This window comes from Squalius cephalus, assembly GCF_949319135.1.
Source record: "Squalius cephalus genome assembly, chromosome: 4".
Lineage (NCBI taxonomy): Eukaryota > Metazoa > Chordata > Actinopteri > Cypriniformes > Leuciscidae > Squalius > Squalius cephalus.
Window position 1 is genome coordinate 10,436,551 of NC_137125.1, and position 21,570 is coordinate 10,458,120.

Below are 21,570 nucleotides of genomic sequence, written 5' to 3' on the forward strand. Positions count from 1 at the left end.
TTTCTATGTTCCTTTCCACGACATACATGCGTGACCAGTGACAGGTCCAAATAAGTGCACGTGCTCCGCAAGTGTACCAATCAGAACACATCGTGTTTCGTGCAGTTTGGGCGCTGCTGCTGCTGGCTGCGCCTGCGCTTTACTGTCTATGGCTGCTGCCTGCCTGCTACTTGTCCCAACTTGCCTTCTCCTTCATCCTTATCTCTGTTTAGCATTCATTTGCCGAATTTTCGCTGTCACGTTTATAGCCAACGCAATAATGGAAGAAACGCCAGACATTGAAATTGAGCACCCATGGCCATATTTAAGCGAACTATTTGAAGTAGTGGAAAGGAAGAACGAATCGTTCATTTTTAAGTGCCTTCTCTGTCTGCCTCAGAAGCATACGATTTCTTCTTTCAAGAATTCGCCGTCCAATCTAAAGAAACACATAGAGGTAAGTAATTTTCAGTTTGACTGTGAAATTAATTAAAGGCTTATATACCTGTCATTTTACCCAAACTGGATATAATATGTGCATACGTTGTGTTAATAATAAACGTGGACATCAGTTGCATTGTGCAAGGTTAAGCTAGGAAACTGCAGACTAGTAACGTTAGCAAAGCTCATTAACACCAAGGCACTTGGCTAGAAATAGCCTAACGTTACCCCCTAAAAATGCCAAGCTCGTTCATAGAATGTGTAGTGTGTCTAAAGAAATTCATTGTAAAATGATGAAAATGCATTTAGGCCAATGCATTTTTCTGACATTTAGGCTTCTATTTGACTAGGTTTACATGCAAGGTATGATTGATTAGTAGCTACTTGAACAGTAGCCTGCGATTGATGTAGGCTAGCTAGTTACTCAGCCTTCTAGGCAGCCTACTTGGTACATGCAAAAAAACATGAAATGTGTACTTCATTTATGAAATTGAGATATATTGCTGTGAAGATATGATGTTCATGATGTGTTTTTCCCCCTTTCTTTCCAGAGAAAGCATTCAAGTCACTTGGAAAGATACAATGCCCTGACAGCCCCTCGAAAAAGAAAAGCTGAAAACCCAGTTCCCTCCACTTCCAGACAACTGAAATTAGGAGAAACGAAGATTGTGAATCAAAGGTAGACAACGTAGTCATAAATTTTGTAATTCAGAGTCTTCAACCATTTACTGTGGTAGAACAGCCTGCGTTTCATGCTTTAGTGCAAGAGCTACAGCCTAATTCACGTGTGATGTCCAGAACTACATTGCGCCGGAAAATAGAAGAGGGTGCCCAAGAAATGAAGAGAAATATTAAATAAGCAATATCCTCCATTGAATTCATTGCCACAACAACTGACTGTTGGAGTGCAAGAAGGAGAGGATTTTTCGGGGTCACTGCCCACTGGGTGGATCCAGATTCATTGAAGAGGTGCTCTGTGGCACTTGCTTGCCGGTGGATTAAAGGGCCACACACTTTTGATGTGTTGGGCAGTGCATTGAATGACATCCATTCCGAATTTGGCATAGAGAAAAAAATAGTTAGAACCACCACAGACAATGGGTCCAATTTCATAAAGGCATTTAGAGAATATGGAGAACAACAACAAGATGAGAACAATAACTGTGCCTCCAGTGAGACTGAAGAGGATGCTTGCAGTGATGATGATGAACAGGAAGAGGAAGGTGTTGATGTTGACTTCATTGAGGTAACACTGATCTTAATGGAAGATGATGGCTTACAATTTCAGCTTCAAAAGCATCATCGCTGTGCATGTCATCTATTAAACCTTGTTGCCACAGTTGATGCAGCCAAGGCCAATTCCAATGATAAAAGACTGTCACGATCAGCTTTTGCGAAATGCAGTGGGTTATGGAACAAGACATCTCGATCCTCCACTGCTTCAGACATCATAGAGGAAGCATGCAAAATACAACTGATCTGGCCAAACGACACACGATGGAACTCATTATTTCTCTCTGTTGAAAGAATCATGAGAATAATCAAAGATGAAGGAGAAGGGGCCCTGAGAACTGTATGCAGTGCATTGAAGTTGCCAATGTAAGTGTAACTTTTTTTTAAATATACCTTTCATTCCAATATGTAATATTGGAAAATATTGCTTAACTATTCAGTTGCTTTAAGTAAGGGGAAACGGAGGACAATTATAGTCCGAGCAGCGTCACCACTCATCACACACACACACACACACACACACACTCTCTCACAGACAGACACACAAACACACACTCTCTCACAGACAGACAGACACACACACACACACACACACACACACACACACAAGACTTAAGTGTTCTTTATGTTTGTTAGGTTGAGTTCAGTTGAAATTTCCTTTCTGGAGGAATTTGCCAGAACCATGGGTCCTCTCGCCAAAGCCCTCAACATTCTTCAAGCTGAGACGGATGTTCAGATGGGATGGCTTCTGCCAACTCTGACGCTCCTCATCAATAAGCTTGAACGAATCCACATAAATTCCAGGTAGAGATTCTTTCCCCCCATGTTATTAAGATGTATTCCTTATCATACACAATTCAGCTCCGTTAAAACTTCATATAGCATACGTGTAGGAAGTTAATGTGTGCCATTAGTAAAATGATTAAAAAGAGGCCTTTATGAACACATATTGACCAAGAACACAATAGATGTAAGACCGTCAAATCATATTTAACAATTAAGTATTGGGATGCTTGTTGTTATTGTCATTGTCTCAGTATAAATGCACGCTGTAAATGTTGTGATATTGTACTGTATCAGTTTCTCTCCCCCACCTCTAATTCCAGGTACTGCAAACCTTTGGTGGATGCAGCCCTAGAGGGACTACAAAAGCGCTTTAAAGACATGATGGCAGAACCAGAGTTTATTGCTGCTGCCATACTGCTCCCAAAATTTAAAACAGCGTGGACATCTGATGAGAACCTATTAAACCTAGGTATGTATCTATGTATGTACATTTTGTTGCATTTTGTTTTGTTGCATTTTTATTTCAGATGTCATGCACTTAGTTCACAAAACAAAAGTAAACAAAAAAACGAAACAAGCACATTTATATAAGTTTATTTACTTAAAAGGGTGGGGGGTTGTGACCTGGATTCATATATATGCCTAAAAGGCAAGTTTGATGTAGATGGACCCCATAGCCTTATTGTTCAAGGTACTACATGCTGTTCATGTTGTTCAGGAAAAATAACAAGTAAATTTGACACAACCTAGACTGAGTTGTGGCCAGGGAAGTAAAGCTGATCTAATGGGGCATAGAAACTGATCTTTGCCCTCATATGTCAGCTTTAGCTGCCTATCCATAACTGTGCATGTTGCTCCAAATTAGTTCACTCTTTTTCCTCTGTACTGTACACCGGAATTGCCCTATCATTTATATAACATGATTTCTGGCATCTGTCCCAATATAAGTTGAATATTAGGACTTGCCTACATCAAGGACCATATGGAGGAAGAACGTTCACATCAGTCACCAGCCAATGGATCGACTGCTTCAGATGACAATAACTTCTTTTCAAGCATGAAGACAACTCATGGGCAGGAAAGTGTTAAACAGCTAGAAGGGTACCTTGCCTCTAAAGTAGACAACAAAGAGATACTGCAATCTTATCCTGCGGTTTGCAAATTGTCTCTTAAAATCAACACTGCCTTACCAGCTTCTGCTGCATGCGAACATCTCTTTAGCACTGCTGGACTGATTTTCAGCCCAAGAAGGGCAAGATTGGATGCCAGAAATTTTGAAAATCAGCTCCTTCTCAAACTAAACAAAAAATATTTTAGCTTTATACAGTTAACAGTACTATTTCTGTTATTCTTCTGTTATAGCACATCACTACTAGTTAGTAGTTCTACATACTACGTAAGTCTTCAGGGAAATCTGGTGGTGTGTTAGTTTCTGTTTTTGTGTGATTTATGCAAACACTAACATTTGTTTTTAGAGTGCACATACAGCTGTGTTGTAAGGAGTCATGTTTAGTAAATTGGAAAAAAGACATCCTTTGTCAACTTGAGTAAATACGTTTTTGCAAGTTATTGCACAGCTGTGATATATAGTAAAGGAGCAATGTGCAATGTGATAAAGGAGTAAGATTTCTACATTACTTCAAACAATAAATTGTTTAAAGTGTAAGTTGCATGTTAACCACCACAGCCAATTAATGTGTAAATTAAAGTGCTCTATATGTATATATTTAATTATTTCTGTCTTAAAATGCGTTAAAATAACATTTATTGGGGTTTCTTCAAAGGTAGCGTGTTTTTTCAGTTACTGGGTGATGACGTCACAAGAGGAACTCGCAACCCGTACTCTGCTAGATTCCTACTGTATTATGGCTATTTGGAGAACGACTGAGGATGTGGGAAACCATCAAATTCTTTATGGACCACAGCCCTACAATTTTTAACTGGTCAGGCGTGAGATAGGGGAGCCATGGCACTCAAAGAGTTATTAATGCTTGGTGTGAGGAGAATTAGTGGAGGGTTGGCCAGGTGAGTAACGTTAGCTACGTTAGAGCTAGTCTAGCCTGGTGCAAACTTAACCCGGATAATATAACGGAACAAGCAAGTCTTTTCAAAATATTGCCGTCATGTAGAATAGCAAGGAGGGACAACGACTGAAGACATTATTTACTTACAGTAAGTCAGTCCAAATCAGAGGTGCAAGCCTGCAACGTTAGAGATGCACACACTGCACAGGCGCAATCTCTAGTCTCATCGACGTCATGTAATACCCTTCCTCAATCCACGCGTTATCAATTTCTCACGATTTAATTAGCGATGTTTATTGTCAGAAAAGAAAAAGAGAGATCGATGTCCCCATCACTGTGTTTGTGTGGGCTATGCCACCCAGTTGAATCAGCAGTGGAGAGTGTGTGCTGCCGTGAGGTGAACGCGTTTTGGAGTTTAGTGGAACAGCTCGACCTGCGACCGGCTGATCTGACGTGCCTGAACCCGTTTGTTTTGCGAATAGCTTATTCTCATTTCAGGCAGGATCACGGTCCCCTTGAAGTCAGCACACACGAGTATGTTTACAATGGAGTTATTTTATCCAATTTTTTTTATCAAATAAAACATACAACCAACTTTTCTGAAGTTATGTAAGGCATCTATAGCTGCTAGCGTGCGGTGACTCTACTAGTGAGTTCCTCTTATGACGTCACGCCCCATCTAGTGGAAGGGAGCGGGAGCGGTTAAAACCACTGTTAAAAGTGCCAACTTTTCATATTATATCAGCATTTTGGTATAAAAAACAATGGTGGGCGGTTCTTATCTTTATGTTTAATAAACACATTGCATTACTTCGTGAAAAATTTAACCTGCAACTTACACTTTAAGAAATACGTGTCTAATGTGGTTTCCCCCCACCCTATTTATTCTTAATCATGTGGTTTCCATTTAGTATGATGTGCTTATGATAATTTCAAAAGATATCAGTACCAGATATCACAAATAGAAAACATTGTTTTCTATTTGAGTGGTGTTAGTGGGCTTTTTTTTCTACCTTAAATGACTTGATTGAGTGTATAAAGGACATAACAAGACATTGGAACTACATTACACCAAATTACTTTTACTTTTGATACTTAAGTACATTTGAAGCCAAGTACTTTTATACTTTTACTCAAGTCGACATTTAAAGGGAGCACTTCCACTTTTACTGGAGTAATATTTTACACTAGGTTTCTCAACTTTTACTCAAGTACATGGTCTGTGTACTTCGTCCATCACTGGTCTTGATCATCGCCTGTCTGCCTACAAAGAATTGACGGATATATTTGGAGTTTTGTTCATGTCAGAAACAACAAGCAAAAGTGAGGTCACAAAACATGCCAATGCACTACTCTGTGCATATCCATCAGACCTAAACAGCAGCTTTGCCAACGAGCTCATACAATTCAGATCATTCATGTGTGAGCAAGACAAGTCGCCATCAAAGATGCTGAACACCATGTTGGAACTTGGCCTGCAATCCGTCTTCCCTAATGTGTACGTGGCCTTGAGGATGTTTCTCACTTTGCCAGTGACAGACTGTGGGAGCGTTCATTTTCCCACATGGCGAGAATTAAAAATGAACTGAGAACAAGGATGAGTCAACAACGCTTGAACTCTCTGGCAATTCTGGCAATAGAGTCGGATCTCGTCAGAGACCTGGACTTCACTGAAATCGTGGAGGAGTTTTCAAGGAGAAAGGCCAGAAAAAAGACTGTCGCATAAGGTCCCAGGCAGTAAAGAGTCCCTTGTGCTGTTAAACTGGTGGATCTGTCAGTGAGGAGGGTGGCCAGGAGGGGAGGTGATGCAGCTGTACCCAACCTAGTATATCGCTGATCATCTGTTTCACCGTAAAGGGGAGAGACAGTGAGAGAGAGAAAAAGAGGTGCTCAACAATCAGCTGTTTTTCCAAAGTCAGCTCTTTAGATAAAATTGTGGTCAGTGTGGGAAGCTAGTTCGATTTTGACAGACTGTACAGACATGACTATAGTTATTCTTAGTTATGTTATTAGGCTGTATTTTCATAGATTTTAATCTGCTTTATTCCAATAAATTCTGTTGATTTTGTTCCGTGATAGTTTCCATTTTGTCTTTTGTTTTATAGATATAGATCTCCTTTGCTGTCACAGTTAACATCGCAAGAAATGGAGTTGGAGAAAGTGGTTTTGTTTTAAACTAAAGAAAAACCCACAGCTTAATTTTACTGTTTCTAAAAATTAAGATGCTGTGTTAGTTTATGTTAGCACGAGCCTACGAGGGGAGAGGGGGGCCTCCACGATTTTGTGCCCAGGGGCCTCTGCTTTCTAAATCCGTGCCTGAGCATAGTGTTCAAGTCTTACATACGTTAAAGGGATAGTTCACCCAAAAATGAAAATTCTGTCATAATTTACTCACTCTCAAGTTGTTCCAAACATGTATGAGTTTCTTTCCTCTGCTGAACACTAAAGAAGATAGAAGAGTGAAGAATGTTGTAAACCAGACAGTTCACGGTAGCCATTGATTTCCATATTATTATTTTTCCTACCATGGAAGTCAATGGCTACTGTGAACTGTCTGTTTTCAAACATTCTTCACTCTATCTTTTTTTTTTTTTGTAAAATAAAGAGACGGTAAAACAAATCCATATGAATGGAGTGGTTTAATCCAGTCTTCTGACGAGACACCATGACTTAGCTGATTTAATTCAGGCTTTTATTCACATACAAACACTGATCAGTGCACATACATACAGTAAGAGCTCAACTGTACCTGCTTGATGCACAGGAATGAAACTCTTTAAATTAAGGAGAAGGGGATAGGTGAAGGTCAGAGTAATGGACGTGCTGAAAGGTGAATTGCTACAAAAACAGAAACTAAGCCCTAACCCAACCCCACACCCTGACAGGCTGCTTTAGTGACGAATCATAAAGACCTTTCTCCACACCCTTTACTCCAGCCTGCAGACACCCACACTTTAAATAACGGGCGCGTTACAGAAAACAAATTATACTGTATCTGATAGTCTGGAAAACACAGTTACCCCATAATTCCTATGTAGATTTTGTGGGAACAGTTTGGTTGTAAAGTTGGTTAGACCCATAGGATGTGAAAATTCATCTCAAGTCACCTTTATTTCTGTAGCGCTTCATACATCTTAATATTACGACAAACTTAACAGGTAGAATGCAAAGGTTTGCAGTGTTATTGCTGCCAATATTATATATATAATTAAATGAAAAGTCTAAAAAGCCAGCGGTGTCTAAAGTGGGTCCTGGAGGGCCACTGTCCTGCAGAGTTCAGCTCCAACCCCTATTAAACACAGCTAAATCAGCGAATCAAGGCATACTAGAGTCCTCCAGGCAGGAGTGTTGAGGCGAGCTGGAGCTGAACTCTGCAGGACACGAGTTGGGACACCCCTGCTCCGTGTTAATATTCGTGTTTGCAAAGTGTTAGAAAAAGCAGCTGTACCTTGTTTCATCTCCTCATTCTGACATTACAAGGCTTCACTTTCAGTCGAACATGGTATGATCACTCTACATGAATCCCAGTTTAATCAGCAAAGATTCCCACACAGCAAGTGTGGCAGCGGCAGCTGATTAAAGGCATGCGTCATGACACTACACTTGGTGATATTGATATGGGTGCATTCTCTTGTGTTTCTTCTTTTTTCTTTCTGTAAAGATTTGATAGGGACGATCTCAGGACAGGAGGCCTCTTTTATTTGGTTTGGCAGTCCATTGGCGGGTTATGTGACCCATTAGCTGGATTTAGGAGTGCCAGTACCCAATTCTGAAGTAGTACCATTCATAAGTCATTAGTGCGAATTTTATCTTGTTTCTTTGATTTGTTGGGGTTTTTGTGTGTTAAATATCACCACGTTTCCAAGACAAATGCATGTTGTAACACTCCATTAGAATACTTTGTGGAGTTTACACTATATGAAGGGAACAATTGTCCCGTTTCAGAAAGTAACATTATGGAGGAGAAATAACAAATGTCAACACAAATAATCCAGCAGAAAACCCAAGTGTATTATACAAAAACAAACCAACCAAAAATAATAAAATGTATACAATTAACATTTTCACAGCGTTGTGTGTGTGTGTGTGTGTGTGATAAATCCTTCAGTCCAGCGTGCGGTGCGCTAGGTGCAAAAGTCCAGATCATTCTCACCGGTGGTATGGAGAATCCGTGAGCAGTATATGGACAGTTTCTGACTGTTTAAAGTCCTCCAGGAAAGTAATCCAGCATTTCAAGATGCAGATGTACTTCTAAAAGGGATGGCAACATACACTCAAAAGAGCCAGCAAAAACAGGTAATCCCCAATCGATCGGTCGCTTTTTTTATGATTGAGATTCCAAATCTCTCGAACACCAGTAAGCCGGTTCCTTTTCGGAATTTTATCATCATGAAATTATATATTGGGGTATAATTTTGTCACCATGACATGATATTCTGGGGTATGCTATTGTGTAGATGTTTTTGAGCACCTAACATGACCCCGACCCCTAACCCGAACCATTTCTCAATATGAAACACATAATGGGCAAATAAAAATAAAGTCACAATAATTGATCCAAAAAAAAAAAGTCTTCCGAGGCCAGACGATTGCTTTAAGCAACAAACCCGAAACTGATCGCCGTCTCCATCCACCGTAACGCTCCAATCTTGCACACATTCACAAATCACCATCTGAAGAAGCATTACGTCAATTTCATCATTAAAAAGCCATTGGTTCTCGTTGGCCGATTGCCACATGCTAATATTCGGATTCATCTTTGAGTTGGATGAGGCCGTGTTCACTGAGCATAAAGATTTTCACTCTGTTCGTCACAGATTTTATTTTCTTTCAGAACATTGATTCTGTGATATTTCTGCATCTCGGTTATGATGCAGCTTATAATTTAAAGAAATTAGTGAAGTGAGTCAATTAACATTATTTAAGATTCTGACTATATTCTGACTATTCTGATTATCAGTTGCAACTTGTATCTGAGAGTTTAGCAGCCGTCAAAGTGAACACAATACAATGTTTTTTTGTTTTCCCCAGTCAGGTTTTGAAACTTGTATTATGTTACATGTATGTCGATACTGAGCAGAAGTTTAGGCATGTTTATCAGCTTCCACACCTACATGTCCTGTCATAACCCAGTCAACGCCCACTTTGTTGTGTTTTTGTGCTTTAAAAGGCAACTCTGCACACCAAGTAAGTCACTGTTCCCAGCAGAACCACAGGAATCTGCTTCAGAAACACTTGCCTTCTCCAGCCTCTCTCTCCTCGAGTCATCATTCAAAATGAGCAAGATCATTGTTTATAGCCAAGACGGCTTCAGGGGCCGATCAGCTGAATTCAACCATGAGGTCCACAACTTAGGAGAGAAGGGCTTCAACGACTCCATCGGCTCCATAAAAGTCATTGGCGAACCATGGGTGGTGTATTATGACAAGGATTTTGCTGGAAAGCAGCGGGTGTTTGAGGAAGGAGAGTACACCACCCTTGATGACAAAGGCAAGTTTTCTTCCCTCAAGATGGTCACAATTGACCGGGCCAACCCTGAAATCCAGCTGTTTGAGCACGTTAACTATAAAGGAAGAAGTGTGATCATACGCAAAGAAACCAATCTCAACGAAATTGGTTTCAATGACAATGCTTCGTCCCACAAAGTGAAAAGTGGAGTCTGGGTGCTGTACGAGCACATCAATCGTCGGGGTTCCCAGCTTATTTCTTTCCCTGGCAATCAAGTTCCCAGCTATGTGCCGCTCTCCTTCAACGATAAGGTCAGCTGTGTGCGTCCCTTGCATTAGAGGCCATAGACAGCATCATTCAAAGTCCGCTTTCTGCAGCTGAATATGAACCGGATCCCTTTTGGAAAGAACGAGGCAGGTGGTGGGGAAAGACTGATCTTGACCAGAAACGATGACTGTGACTCCAATACGTTTGAAGAAACTGAAGAAACATGCAATTGGACTCAACCTTATCATTTGATGAAAGATCATCTGTGTAAAGACATACTGTACATGTTAATTTGGCAAATGTTATAAAACAAGGATGTATTTTATTAGAAAAAGTTTTAAGCTGCTGGTTGTTTGGCTTTTCATCAGTAATGATCAGTATCAGTAAACACATGCAATTAAATACAGTTTTGGAATTGTTACGGATCTACTACAGATCATATTGTATTTGAATGTATTTCCCCTGTTTGATGAGAGTGAAATATTGAAAGGGATTTTGGATTTATATTATACTGGGAAAGAGACAACAAATGCTGTTTTACTCTGTCAACTCAGAAAATAAAGACTCTGAAATATCTTAATGCTCCTTGTTTCAATTCTCTTTTTTCTACATTTACATTTTTCATTTAGCCTTTATCCAAAGTGACTTACAGTTGAGTAATTCAAATGAAGTAAGTCATCTAAAGAGGCAATAAACAGGAGAAGTGCTATTAATAAAAAGTTTCAGACATCGTTCAAGCTAGAATAGGGAGGGATTAAGGAATAGTGAGAATCCCTGAATTTAAGGGAGAGGTGGGATGTCTGGAATAGACCAGTAAGAACTGACAGTGTTGAAACCGAGACACACTGATAAACTGCTTGTATATTTTCTGAATACAACATGTGTACATGAATATACTATATGAGTGTGTGTGTGATTCTCCAACTACAGGCACTTTTGTGTCCTTGGCCTTTTTTTGTAAATAAATAAACAAACAAATGCACAAATACACTGTCATTATCAAGTAAATGCTCCAACATCCTAGTAACCACCAAAATCTTGCCCCTGTTTCCTTTTAAAAATGCTTTTGCGAGGCTGTTTATTAGCAGATTTAGCAGTTTTACAATATTATATTGCAGGGGTCGGGAACCTTTTTATCTAGAAGATCCAAACAAACAAAATATTTAGAGATTTTTTTTCAAAAGAGCCACAGCAAAGTTTACACTTGTGTATTAAAATACATTTGCAAATATTTATGTAATAACAAATGCAGTAATACGACTTGCACTGGTAGTAGTTCTTTTAGTTATATAGTAGGTGGCAATAATGCAGGTTTTAATTTTTTTTTTTAACTCAGTTACACCCAAGCGAAGGCTACTACACACAGTACATAAAAAGGACTATATCTTGTTCACTGACATAGTGCTGGTTTCTAGCACTCCTAAGACACCACAAAAATTGAGACACGGGCATCATAAACAAGTGTTTAACAAGAAGTTTATTGCACCCTACTTACATTAATGAGATTTCTGTTGCTGCATCATTTTGCTGAGTGCTTTGTAGTTGGGGTCGTAACTGGTGAGATTCTGCTTCATGCAGACATTCAGGCTTTCATCCGTTAACCTTGAGCGCAGGTTGTTTTTGATGTTGTTCAGATGTGAGAAGGACTGCTCATGTGTACGTTGAGCCAAACATCGTCAGCACAGCAACACTGACACAATGCATTGTGCTGAAAGTGGCTGGAAGTTCGTTTGAGATTGTCTTTGCGTTGGAGTTTTCTCATATCTGCCCACTTATGTTGCTTTGCTAGTTCTGCCCTCTGACGAGCGAGGCTTTCCAGTTCGGAATTCAAAGTTACAAAGTTTGACACCCACATATCCGACACCTTCAGTTCAGCAGCTTCCAGCTCAAAATCTCCAATGGAGATGCCAGGGATGACACTCAAGTTTTGTGCGTCTACGGTGCACACATGTGGATGAGTTATCACTTTGAACAAATCGCCATGTCTGCGAAAGTCCGCAAAACGTGATTTGAATACATCAGTAAATCAGACGTGAAGGCTGCAAGCTGCCTGAGGTCGAAATGATGAGCGGGGTCCCTCGCTAAGCAATCCTCTCTGTATGCTCGCAATGTTTAGAGGATCAGGAGACGGCCACTTTCAATGTCCCTGATAAACAGCTCCAGCTTTGTTTCAAATGGAAACACAGCCTGTTGCAGGGACACAATTGTGTTTCCAATGCCTTGCATTTTCACATTGAGGTGGTTCATATGACGTGTAATATCCACCAGGTAGTGAAACTTCATGAGCCACTCAATGTCCGTGAGCTAGGGATGAACATTTCCTTTCTTTTCCAGAAATGCCCTCACTTCATTTAAACAGGCAGCAAAGCAGCAAAAGGCAGCAAAACAGATATACGTTTATTCAGTGGTAGATTTTTCTCTGCAGCAAAGTCCATCAGAGATTTTAACACATCCTCACCTCTTGTTGTATCTTTCATCGGCAAAACAGCGAGACTCTCTTCACGCACTGTATCACCCGTCACATACCGCCCGACTATGCTTAGCTGTGCTATATTGCTCACATCGGTAGACTCATCCAAGGAAAGAGAAAAGTAACTACCTGAACTGATGTCGTTGATCTGCATCTCCTCTATCTGACGAGCCATCACGGATCACAGTCATGAACAGTTCTAGGCCAAAACGCCTCTGTCAATCATATTAAGCTGCGAGTCTCTTACCTAAATATTTTGTACATATTTTATTTAATTTTACACATTCATAATTATACATTAATCAAGTATGCTAATAGTTTAAAAATAATTTTATCATCATGTTCAAGGGTGTATTTTCAGGCAACATTTGAAAATTGGAGAGCCATATAAAATCCGGAAAAGAGCCATAGGTTCCCGACCCCTGTGAATTTTCCATAAGCTTACAGTGCCAAAAGTGCTAGAGAATCGCCCGTGTATGTCTAACAAAATATATACTACACAATCAATGTTATTGATTGTTGCATTTTTAGTATTTTTGCCCTTATGAAGGTTTCATTTTATAGTAGCAAAATAATAGTTTTTTGATAAAAGCTGTTTTAAAAAAATGTCATCAAACGAAAATTAAAAAAAGGTGATTCATGTTTAGACAGAATCTCACATATTATATGTGGTTCAAACTTTTTATCCAGCATTAGATTTCAACTTTAAACGCCATTGATATATGTTTTATAATTTGTATATGAGGGTGGTTCTTCAACTACGGGCACTTTTGGCCTTGTGAACTTGAGGTAAAAAAAAGTGTTCAAATCAAAATTGTCACAGTCTAACAGTTAAATATAACTAGTCTAGTTTAATGATCCATAAGAGAACGCACTTACATTATAAGACAAATTGGTGTTTTTTGACATATTTTCCGATCCACACTGAACAAATGTCATTTCCATCACATGCAAATATTTGATTATTATTTAAAATTATTATGATATACAAAATTTCTTAACAGTGTAAGACCACTTTCATACATAGTTTTACCAATTTATACCTATATTGCAATTACCATAGATTTGTGGATTAAGTAAATTAATTGTCATGAGGCCCAAACACAAAGCTTACATCCACCACAACCTGAAATATAATATTGCATTGGTTAGATACATTTCAGAAAAATAACTACTTGTGTTATTACATTAAGTGGAACATTATCCCATAAACTATGCAGAAATTTTTAATGAGTGATTAGAATTTTGTACATATTTTTTAAAAAGTTATGAGGTGGTGGAAATGACTGGATGTTGTGGAAATGACAATGAATGGACATCCATGTAGAAAAACAGAAAACATTTATTTGAAACTCATTTAACAAATCATTAGTCATTAGTCTGTTTGGTTCCATAACCAGATGAACAGTTACAGTCTTACTGTAAACAACTTTAACCACAAATAGTGAGACCATTATCCAGTTGACCTCCGCAGCATCTTAAAAATAGATGAAAAGGCATTTAAACAAATATATATTTGAATAAATACATTAGCGTTGTACATTTCAATAAATAAAATATTCATATGTAGCCACTCAATCTATTAATTCTACCTTGTAAGCATAAATGTCATTTCCACCTCACCTTTGTCATTTCCACCCAAGAAGGTAATGTAGTGGAAATGATAATCCTACAGTATTTTGTAAAAAAATCCAAGCTAGTATTACATATTAGCTATGAATTGGTAGTTAGCATTGCATGCATGCAAAATACATCTATTTGTGTTAAAAAATCTATTTATTTACAAACTCATTTATTGTTACGCCATGTTTGGAAATGACATACAATAAAAATGTTTTCATTTTAAGCAACATTTACCTTGAGTTTTCTTCTCCAAGTTGCTGAAGAAATTTAAAATCGCCTCCATGTCAGACATGTGCTGTGATGTCATTGTTCATCTCCATAGAAACTACCCAAACAATCTTTCAAATAAACTTTTTAAAGGGACATTACAGCGTTGTGGTGGAAATTACGGCAATACTGTGGGACAACTATATTTTGTATATAAAATCACATTAATAGTTGTCTTAAATACCTCAATTATGTTTTGATTCTTTTACTGATACTTTATTCAGTCATATTAAAACAAAATAGATAAATCATTTTTTTACACTTCTTTTTCATTATTGAAGGTCAGAAGTCTGGGTGTGGGACAAGCACAAAACAGCAATATTTGCATGTATAATGATGTTTAAAAAGGTGAAAAAATCATCGTAGACTACCGGTAAAAAGTTCCTAAAGTACTTTCATTGTAAATTTAACTATGAAAGTGTTAATTTTTCAAAATTAAATGTTTTTTATAAAATATGATCAAAGGACATGAAAGTGCCCATAGTCTAAGAATCGCCCATGAATGTTTATGGACTTTTGAACTGGACTTTTATTTTGGTGTGGTGATGTGACGTCATCATGGTGCGTCGCGCTCTTTCAATGTTGTGATTCGGCTGAAGAAAGGTTTGTGTTTTTAAGCATTTAAAGAGTTTAAATGGTTCATTCACTTTTTTAGTTTTTACAAGCGATATAAACATGTTTTATGTATTATTGAATGTAACATTGTAATGCTTTATCTATCATTAATTAACGTTATTTTTGTGAGTAAAGCGCATCCACACATGAGTAACAGAAAAGATGCGTGTCATTTCAGTCCCTATATCGTTAATCAGTTCATTATAAACACGAGTTCGATCACTGATAAGTAGTTTTGAGAGAAACGGAGATTTTCTAAACTCCGAGTCAATTAAACCAAATGTTTTGCAAAATGATTCATTTTCAAAGTGCACGAATCAAAAGTGCACTGACGGCTCCTGCTGGTCAAACCGTGTAAATACAACGAGAACAACAAACACAAACAGGTGAAATGACAACTTTTACTTAGTGTAATCTATTTAAATGTCATTTAAAAGTTATTAAATACCAAATATAAATCAGAACTAAATATTAATCGTCTGTTATAATGTTAGCTCTTAGTCTAATCAGGTAATTTAAGTCCATTAACTCTCTCTGACTGACTCTTACCAGTGAACTGAGCTACTGAGCTAGATCTGATTGAGACGCACCCAGAGATTTAGTTATGAGTGTTTTACTTTCTGTTATTCATTCTCATCTTAAAGATGGCGTTTATTAAAGAGGAGAGTGAAGACGTGAAGTTTGAAGAAACGTTCAGAGTGAAACATGAAGAAACTGAGGAACAAACAGGTCAGTTTCATTCTCAAAGCTGATCTCAGTCATTTGATCCTTATTTAAATGTCCAGCTCTACAGAAATTAATAGCTGCGTTTCCACTGTCAGGCCAGTGCGAGCCAGGGCTTTAAACGGGCCGGTCTTGGCTAAAAGCCTCGGACCTGCAGCACCGAGCCCCAAATCACACTGTGTTTCCACTGTCGGGCCAGAAGCTCTGCAGCGCTTCACTAAAACACACTTCTCTCTGGAACAACGTCACACAAACCCATCATTTCACCAACAAATAAAGTTTTATCAGAAAACTAATCAGAAAGAAATCACTGGAAACTAGCGAGATCGCAAAACAAACATAATAAAAGTGGCCGTTTGTTGGCATTTTTGTGGTTTACCTAAAGATTGTTGATGTTTTTACCACAGTTTTACACTAATAAGTGATACATTGACCACAATAAATGTATTTATGTCAAGATTGCGCTTTAGACACACAGAAATAAAGTGTTATTTATTATTATTTAACAAAAGAAAGAGGACACGCATTCCTATTCAGGCATGTCTGTTTCTGTTTATTTGTCGTCACAGGACAGTATAGTTACATTACATTTAGTAAGAATGATCATTTCAACAAATTTTCCACCAAAAATACGACCTGAGGAGCTTTAGCACTCTCTCCAGTGACTGGCCCAATTCAGTCATATTTTCAGTCAGAGAAACAGAGGAAAGTTGCTTTATTTTATGACACATGCAGAGCTAAATATGGACATCAGACAGTCTAAATGGATAAAGAGATGAGGCGTAATGACAGATAAAATAAAAACATGATTGTGATAGACTATTTAATTTGCCTGATTTCTTCAAGCTTAAATCCTGACTGATATTGTTCACAAATACCCTTTCTCTGCTAAACTGAACATAGTCGTGAGGCCAATATTATTTTTCTATTTTAGACATAATTGCTGGTTTGAGGCCTGTCTATAATTAAACAGTTCTTGGTAAAACTGGGTTTTTGGTAAGGTGTTTGATAACTGCCGGCTTGAAAGTATTTGGGATGTGTCCTAAACAAATCAAAGAGTAAGAAATATTGGCAAGAGGTTCTGAGATTACAGGTAACAACTCTTTCAGTTGCTTAGTGTGTTTAGGATTCAGCATGTCTAAAGGTTTTGATGTCTGTTGCTTTGTGTCATTAAACTGGTGTTAACTTGTATTTGTCTCTTTTCTCCTTAGACCTGATGCCGCTGAAAGAGGATAGTGAAGAACTGAATGAAATGGAGGAGAGAGATCAGTATGAGGAACATGATTCCACAACTGGAGAAAAACGGTTTAGTTGCTCACAGACTGAGAAATATTCCTCACAAAAAAGAGCTCAACGGACAGGAACTATACGCTATTTCATCTGCCCTCAGTGTGGAAAGAGTTTCACTAAAAAAGGACGTTTTAAAGTCCACATGAACATTCACACTGGAGAGAAGCCGTTCACATGTCAACAGTGTGGGAAGAGTTTCTCTACGAAAGGAATCCTTAAAGGCCACATGATGGTTCACACCAAAGAGAAGCCGTTCACCTGCCCTCAGTGTGGAAACGGTTTCACTCAGAAAGGAAGCTTTAACAGGCACATGAGAATTCACACAGGAGAGAGGCCTTACATCTGCAAACTGTGTGATAAGAGTTTCACAACAGAACTAAACCTAAGGTATCACATGAACAGTCACACTGGAGAGAAGCCGTTCGCATGTCATCAGTGTGGAAAGAGTTTCAGACACAAAATAACCCTTACAAAGCACCTGAGGACTCACTCAAGAGAAGACTGTTGTGTATGTCATCAGTGTGGAATGAGTTTCACGGATAGAAATCATCTTACGGCGCACATCATAACCCACACCGGAGAAAAGCCTTTCATGTGCCATCACTGTGGAAAGACTTGCTCAAACAAGACAAACCTTGAGGTTCACATGAGAGTTCACACTGGAGAGAAGCCTTTCACCTGCCCTCAGTGCGGAAAGAGCTTCAGATTTAAAGGAAACCTTCAGACGCATATAAGAGTTCACACTGGAGAGAGGCCTTACACATGTCTTCAGTGTCAAATGTGTTTCACATATCAAAGGGACCTGAAGCGTCATTTGCAAACTCATTCTGGAATTGAGTGTTCCTCAATCTGGCAGGAAATTTAGAAAAAGAAGCAATTTCAGAGTCATTTGCGCATTCACTCTGGAAGAAGGCAATTTAACTCCCGACGGAAAATGTCCAGCTTTCCGTGTTTTCAGTGTTATACTGTAGGGGGCGCTATGACATCTTCTGAACAAGTACTGAATCTCCTGATCTAAACACATTTAATGAAAGCAGGTGCTTATGTAAAATAACACTATCAACATTAAACAGCATATAAATCAAGACTGCCTGATGTTACTGAATGAAATGTTGACCCAGGATGAGCTATAGGACTGTGAAGCTTTAGTGGATGTTGATGGACTCGATCCACTCCATCTATGTTTTGATCATCGTTTTGAAACCGATCTGGATGTAGTCTTCGACAAAAACTTGATTTTTCTCAGCTTTTTGCTAAAATTGTTGCTTTTTTTATGAGACTTGCCCACATTGAAGTGTTAATAAAAAAATTAATGCATAGAACAAAACATTTTTTTGTTTAAAAGCACATGCTCTGTTCCTCCTTTTGAAATATGGTATGTTCAGATATTCATACAACAAAATATTCTGGGGGCCATGAAACTTTTGTGAAAATGATCAAAAATGTTCATAAATTTTTGGCGGTGGAACCAGAGTTCCTGGCCAGTATCAGCATTTGAATAGGTATGCTGATTAAATTGATACTGGTAACACGCTGGGGTCTGGGGCGGGTTCCTTAACCTGTATACCTAATTTGCATGCTTTGTTCAACCTCAATGTAAATCCCTCCCCCTAGATGTCTATAAATTTGCAAGGCAACTGTATTGAGTTAGTCTTGATGATGATGAACTACAGACTACTTGGAAGAATAAATCTCTTCTGCTTATAAGATCCATCTCAAGTCTCCTGGTTTTTGCTTCGATGAAGGAATAATAAGTTCCCAACACTGGCAAGTTGTTTTTTAAACCGGGATCAGTGCAATTCAATTTCATTTGCCATCACACTTACAGATAAGTGAAAAACCATGCAGATGTGAGACTATTTTTGTTTGTGTAGAGTTTAAAATGGCACAAGACAGAGTATGCGAGTCAAATAAAGGTTATGTTCACACCTGAGCTTAACGTGGGTCAAATCTGATTTTCTGCTAAAAAATTATCAAACGAAAGGTTTGACTGTTTACATGACTTTTTACATGTGTCCCATGTCAGATACTCGTCTGAATAGTTGATGCTCCTACACTCCACCATGTCATTAATTTGCATCTGTCACATTGCCTTGAGGCTTTTATTTGCCTTTGTCATGTATGTGAACGCCGATGACCATACCTGACCATCTCCTTTGCTAAAGTTTCAAATATTGAGTGGTTGTGGGAGACGCCCTCTAATTTATAAGGTGGTTCAGAAGCATACTCTTATATTTCATTCAGTTTAACACCTCAAAATTACAATTGTCATCAGAGAAAAACAGTTTGAAACAGTTCCTGTTCAACATACCTGTCATTTACCATGTCTTTAGAGAAAAACATTTTGAAGAGACTTGTGCGAAAGTTTGAGTCAGCAGGAGCAACTAGGGCTGCTCAATTTAGTGGAACAATCTAATTGCAATATTTCTGGTGAAAATTGCCATTTGCAATTTAATATTCACAACAACAAAAAAATGATAAAGAACACCAGGTTTGTTGTGGCTACTTGTAGGGCTGCACAATTTTGCCCAAATATTTGGTATATATTTAAAATGTTCAAATCTGAGGTCAACTTATGACGTTCGCTTGGTTTTTACATTCAAAAACATCAAAATGAATAAGTAATAGGCTATTTTCTACCCTAGTTTTGAGCCTAGCTCAAAAACGCTCGGTTTTTATGGGCGTGTCGCATTGAAGACTTGGAAGTAAACGCCCACTGCTGTGAGTGGATAGCAGTTTTGCAATGCGCAAATCAGTGGGCGGGGCTAAACCGGCCGTGTTGAAGTAGGCGTTGATCTTCTTCTGCGGGGGTGGTGTTTTATCCTCTTTGTCCTCATAGTTCCCCACTTTGAAAAACGTACTCGGTTACTAACGTAACCTCGGTTCTCTCTAGAGAGAGGAACGAGTACTGCGTAGAATACGCTAGGGGAAAATCCTTTTCCACGAGAATACTGAAGCCAAAAAATTATCCTTAAATTTTGTATTAATGTAAAACGAGTTGCTGCAGCATACAGGCATAGGCGAGACAGCTCGCGCGCCTATTGGCTGGTCTGCTGGCAACTGCTTGAGCCTATCGAGCGAGACCTAGGGTGACGTCATACCCAATGAGGGCGTCACGTCCTGCCGAAACGGGCGTGGCTTAGGTCTATAAATATCGCTCGCGGGCTCATATCTCTGATTTTTCACAGTGAAGCAACCAGAGCGCGTGCATGCACGGCAGGATACGCAGTACTCGTTCCTCTCTCTAGAGAGAACCGGGGTTACGTTAGTAACCGAGTACGTTCTCTTATGAGAGATTCTCTCGTACTGCGTAGAATACGCTAGGGGAACCTAATGTAAAACGCTGTGCGTGCTGGGATCTGACACCATAGACTCAAAGGGCGACAGCCCGGAGTTCATATAGTGCACAATCACCTAGGGGACTCACAGGGAATCCTGGAAGAAGAGGGGTTTAGCCACTATCTTCCGTGTATGGCAGCTTAGAGCAGCACTGCTATTCACAATAGCCGTATAACTCAAGACTGACAGTGTCAGTTTAAGAGATTTGGCCGTACTAGACCGACAGTAGCCTGGCTTGTAGTGCGGGAACCTCTAGGTTGTAAAACCTTATAAATGTAGACGGAGAGGCCCAGCCTGCCGCCATACAAATATCTTGCAAGGCAATCCCACTTGACATGCTCCTCGTGGAGTGCGCCCTGACACCCAATGGGCATGGCATGCCCTTGGTTGTGTAAGCTAGCGCTATTGCGTACACTATCCATCTGGATAGGCTCTGTTTCGAAGCGGCTAGTCCCTTAGAACGCCCGCTGAATGAAACAAAGAGCTGCTCCGTCTGTCTGAAGGCAGACGAGCGAGACACATAAGCTGGGCAGAGGAAGCTTTCGTCCTCATTTCCATCAGTGACCGGTAGGGCAGACAGGGAAATGACCTGTGCCCTAAACGGTGTATTGAGGGATTTAGGAACATAACCGTGCTTAGGTTTGAGGTTTGAGTATAACCCTAGAGTCATTAGGCCCAAATTCCATGCACGTCGCACTCACTGAGAGCGCGTGTAAGTCCCCTATGCGCTTTACTGAAGCGAGAGCCAGAAGAAACGCCGTCTTGAACGACAGGTGTTTAAGATCAATCTTCTGCAAGGGCTCAAAAGGATGACCTTTCATGGCTTCCAGTACCGTAGAAAGGTCCCATATGGGGACTATGGGAGGTCTGGGAGGATTCAGTCTCTTAGCTCCTCTAAGGAAGCGAATGACTAAATCGTTCCTTCCTATAGACTGGCCAAGCGTTGTCGTAGAGAACGCTGCTATGGCCGCCACATAGACTTTGAGCGTGGAAGGGGACCTGCTCTTATCCAGCAGCTCCTGTAGGAAGGAGAGAACCTCCGTCACTCCGCAATTCAGGGGTGAC

The 21,570-nt window shown here is 39.4% G+C and overlaps 1 protein-coding gene across 1 annotated transcript; it reads left to right on the top strand.

Annotated features, from left to right (window-relative positions):
- Positions 1 to 15,485: 15,485 nt before the first annotated feature.
- On the top strand, positions 15,486 to 18,872 carry LOC307157287 (uncharacterized protein). The gene is made up of 3 exons (XM_079869168.1): positions 15,486 to 15,539; positions 15,798 to 15,882; positions 17,088 to 18,872. Exons 2-3 carry the CDS (start codon positions 15,798 to 15,800, stop codon positions 18,029 to 18,031), a joined length of 1,029 nt encoding a protein of 342 aa, XP_079725294.1. The 5' UTR covers positions 15,486 to 15,539; the 3' UTR covers positions 18,032 to 18,872.
- Positions 18,873 to 21,570: the final 2,698 nt, after the last annotated feature.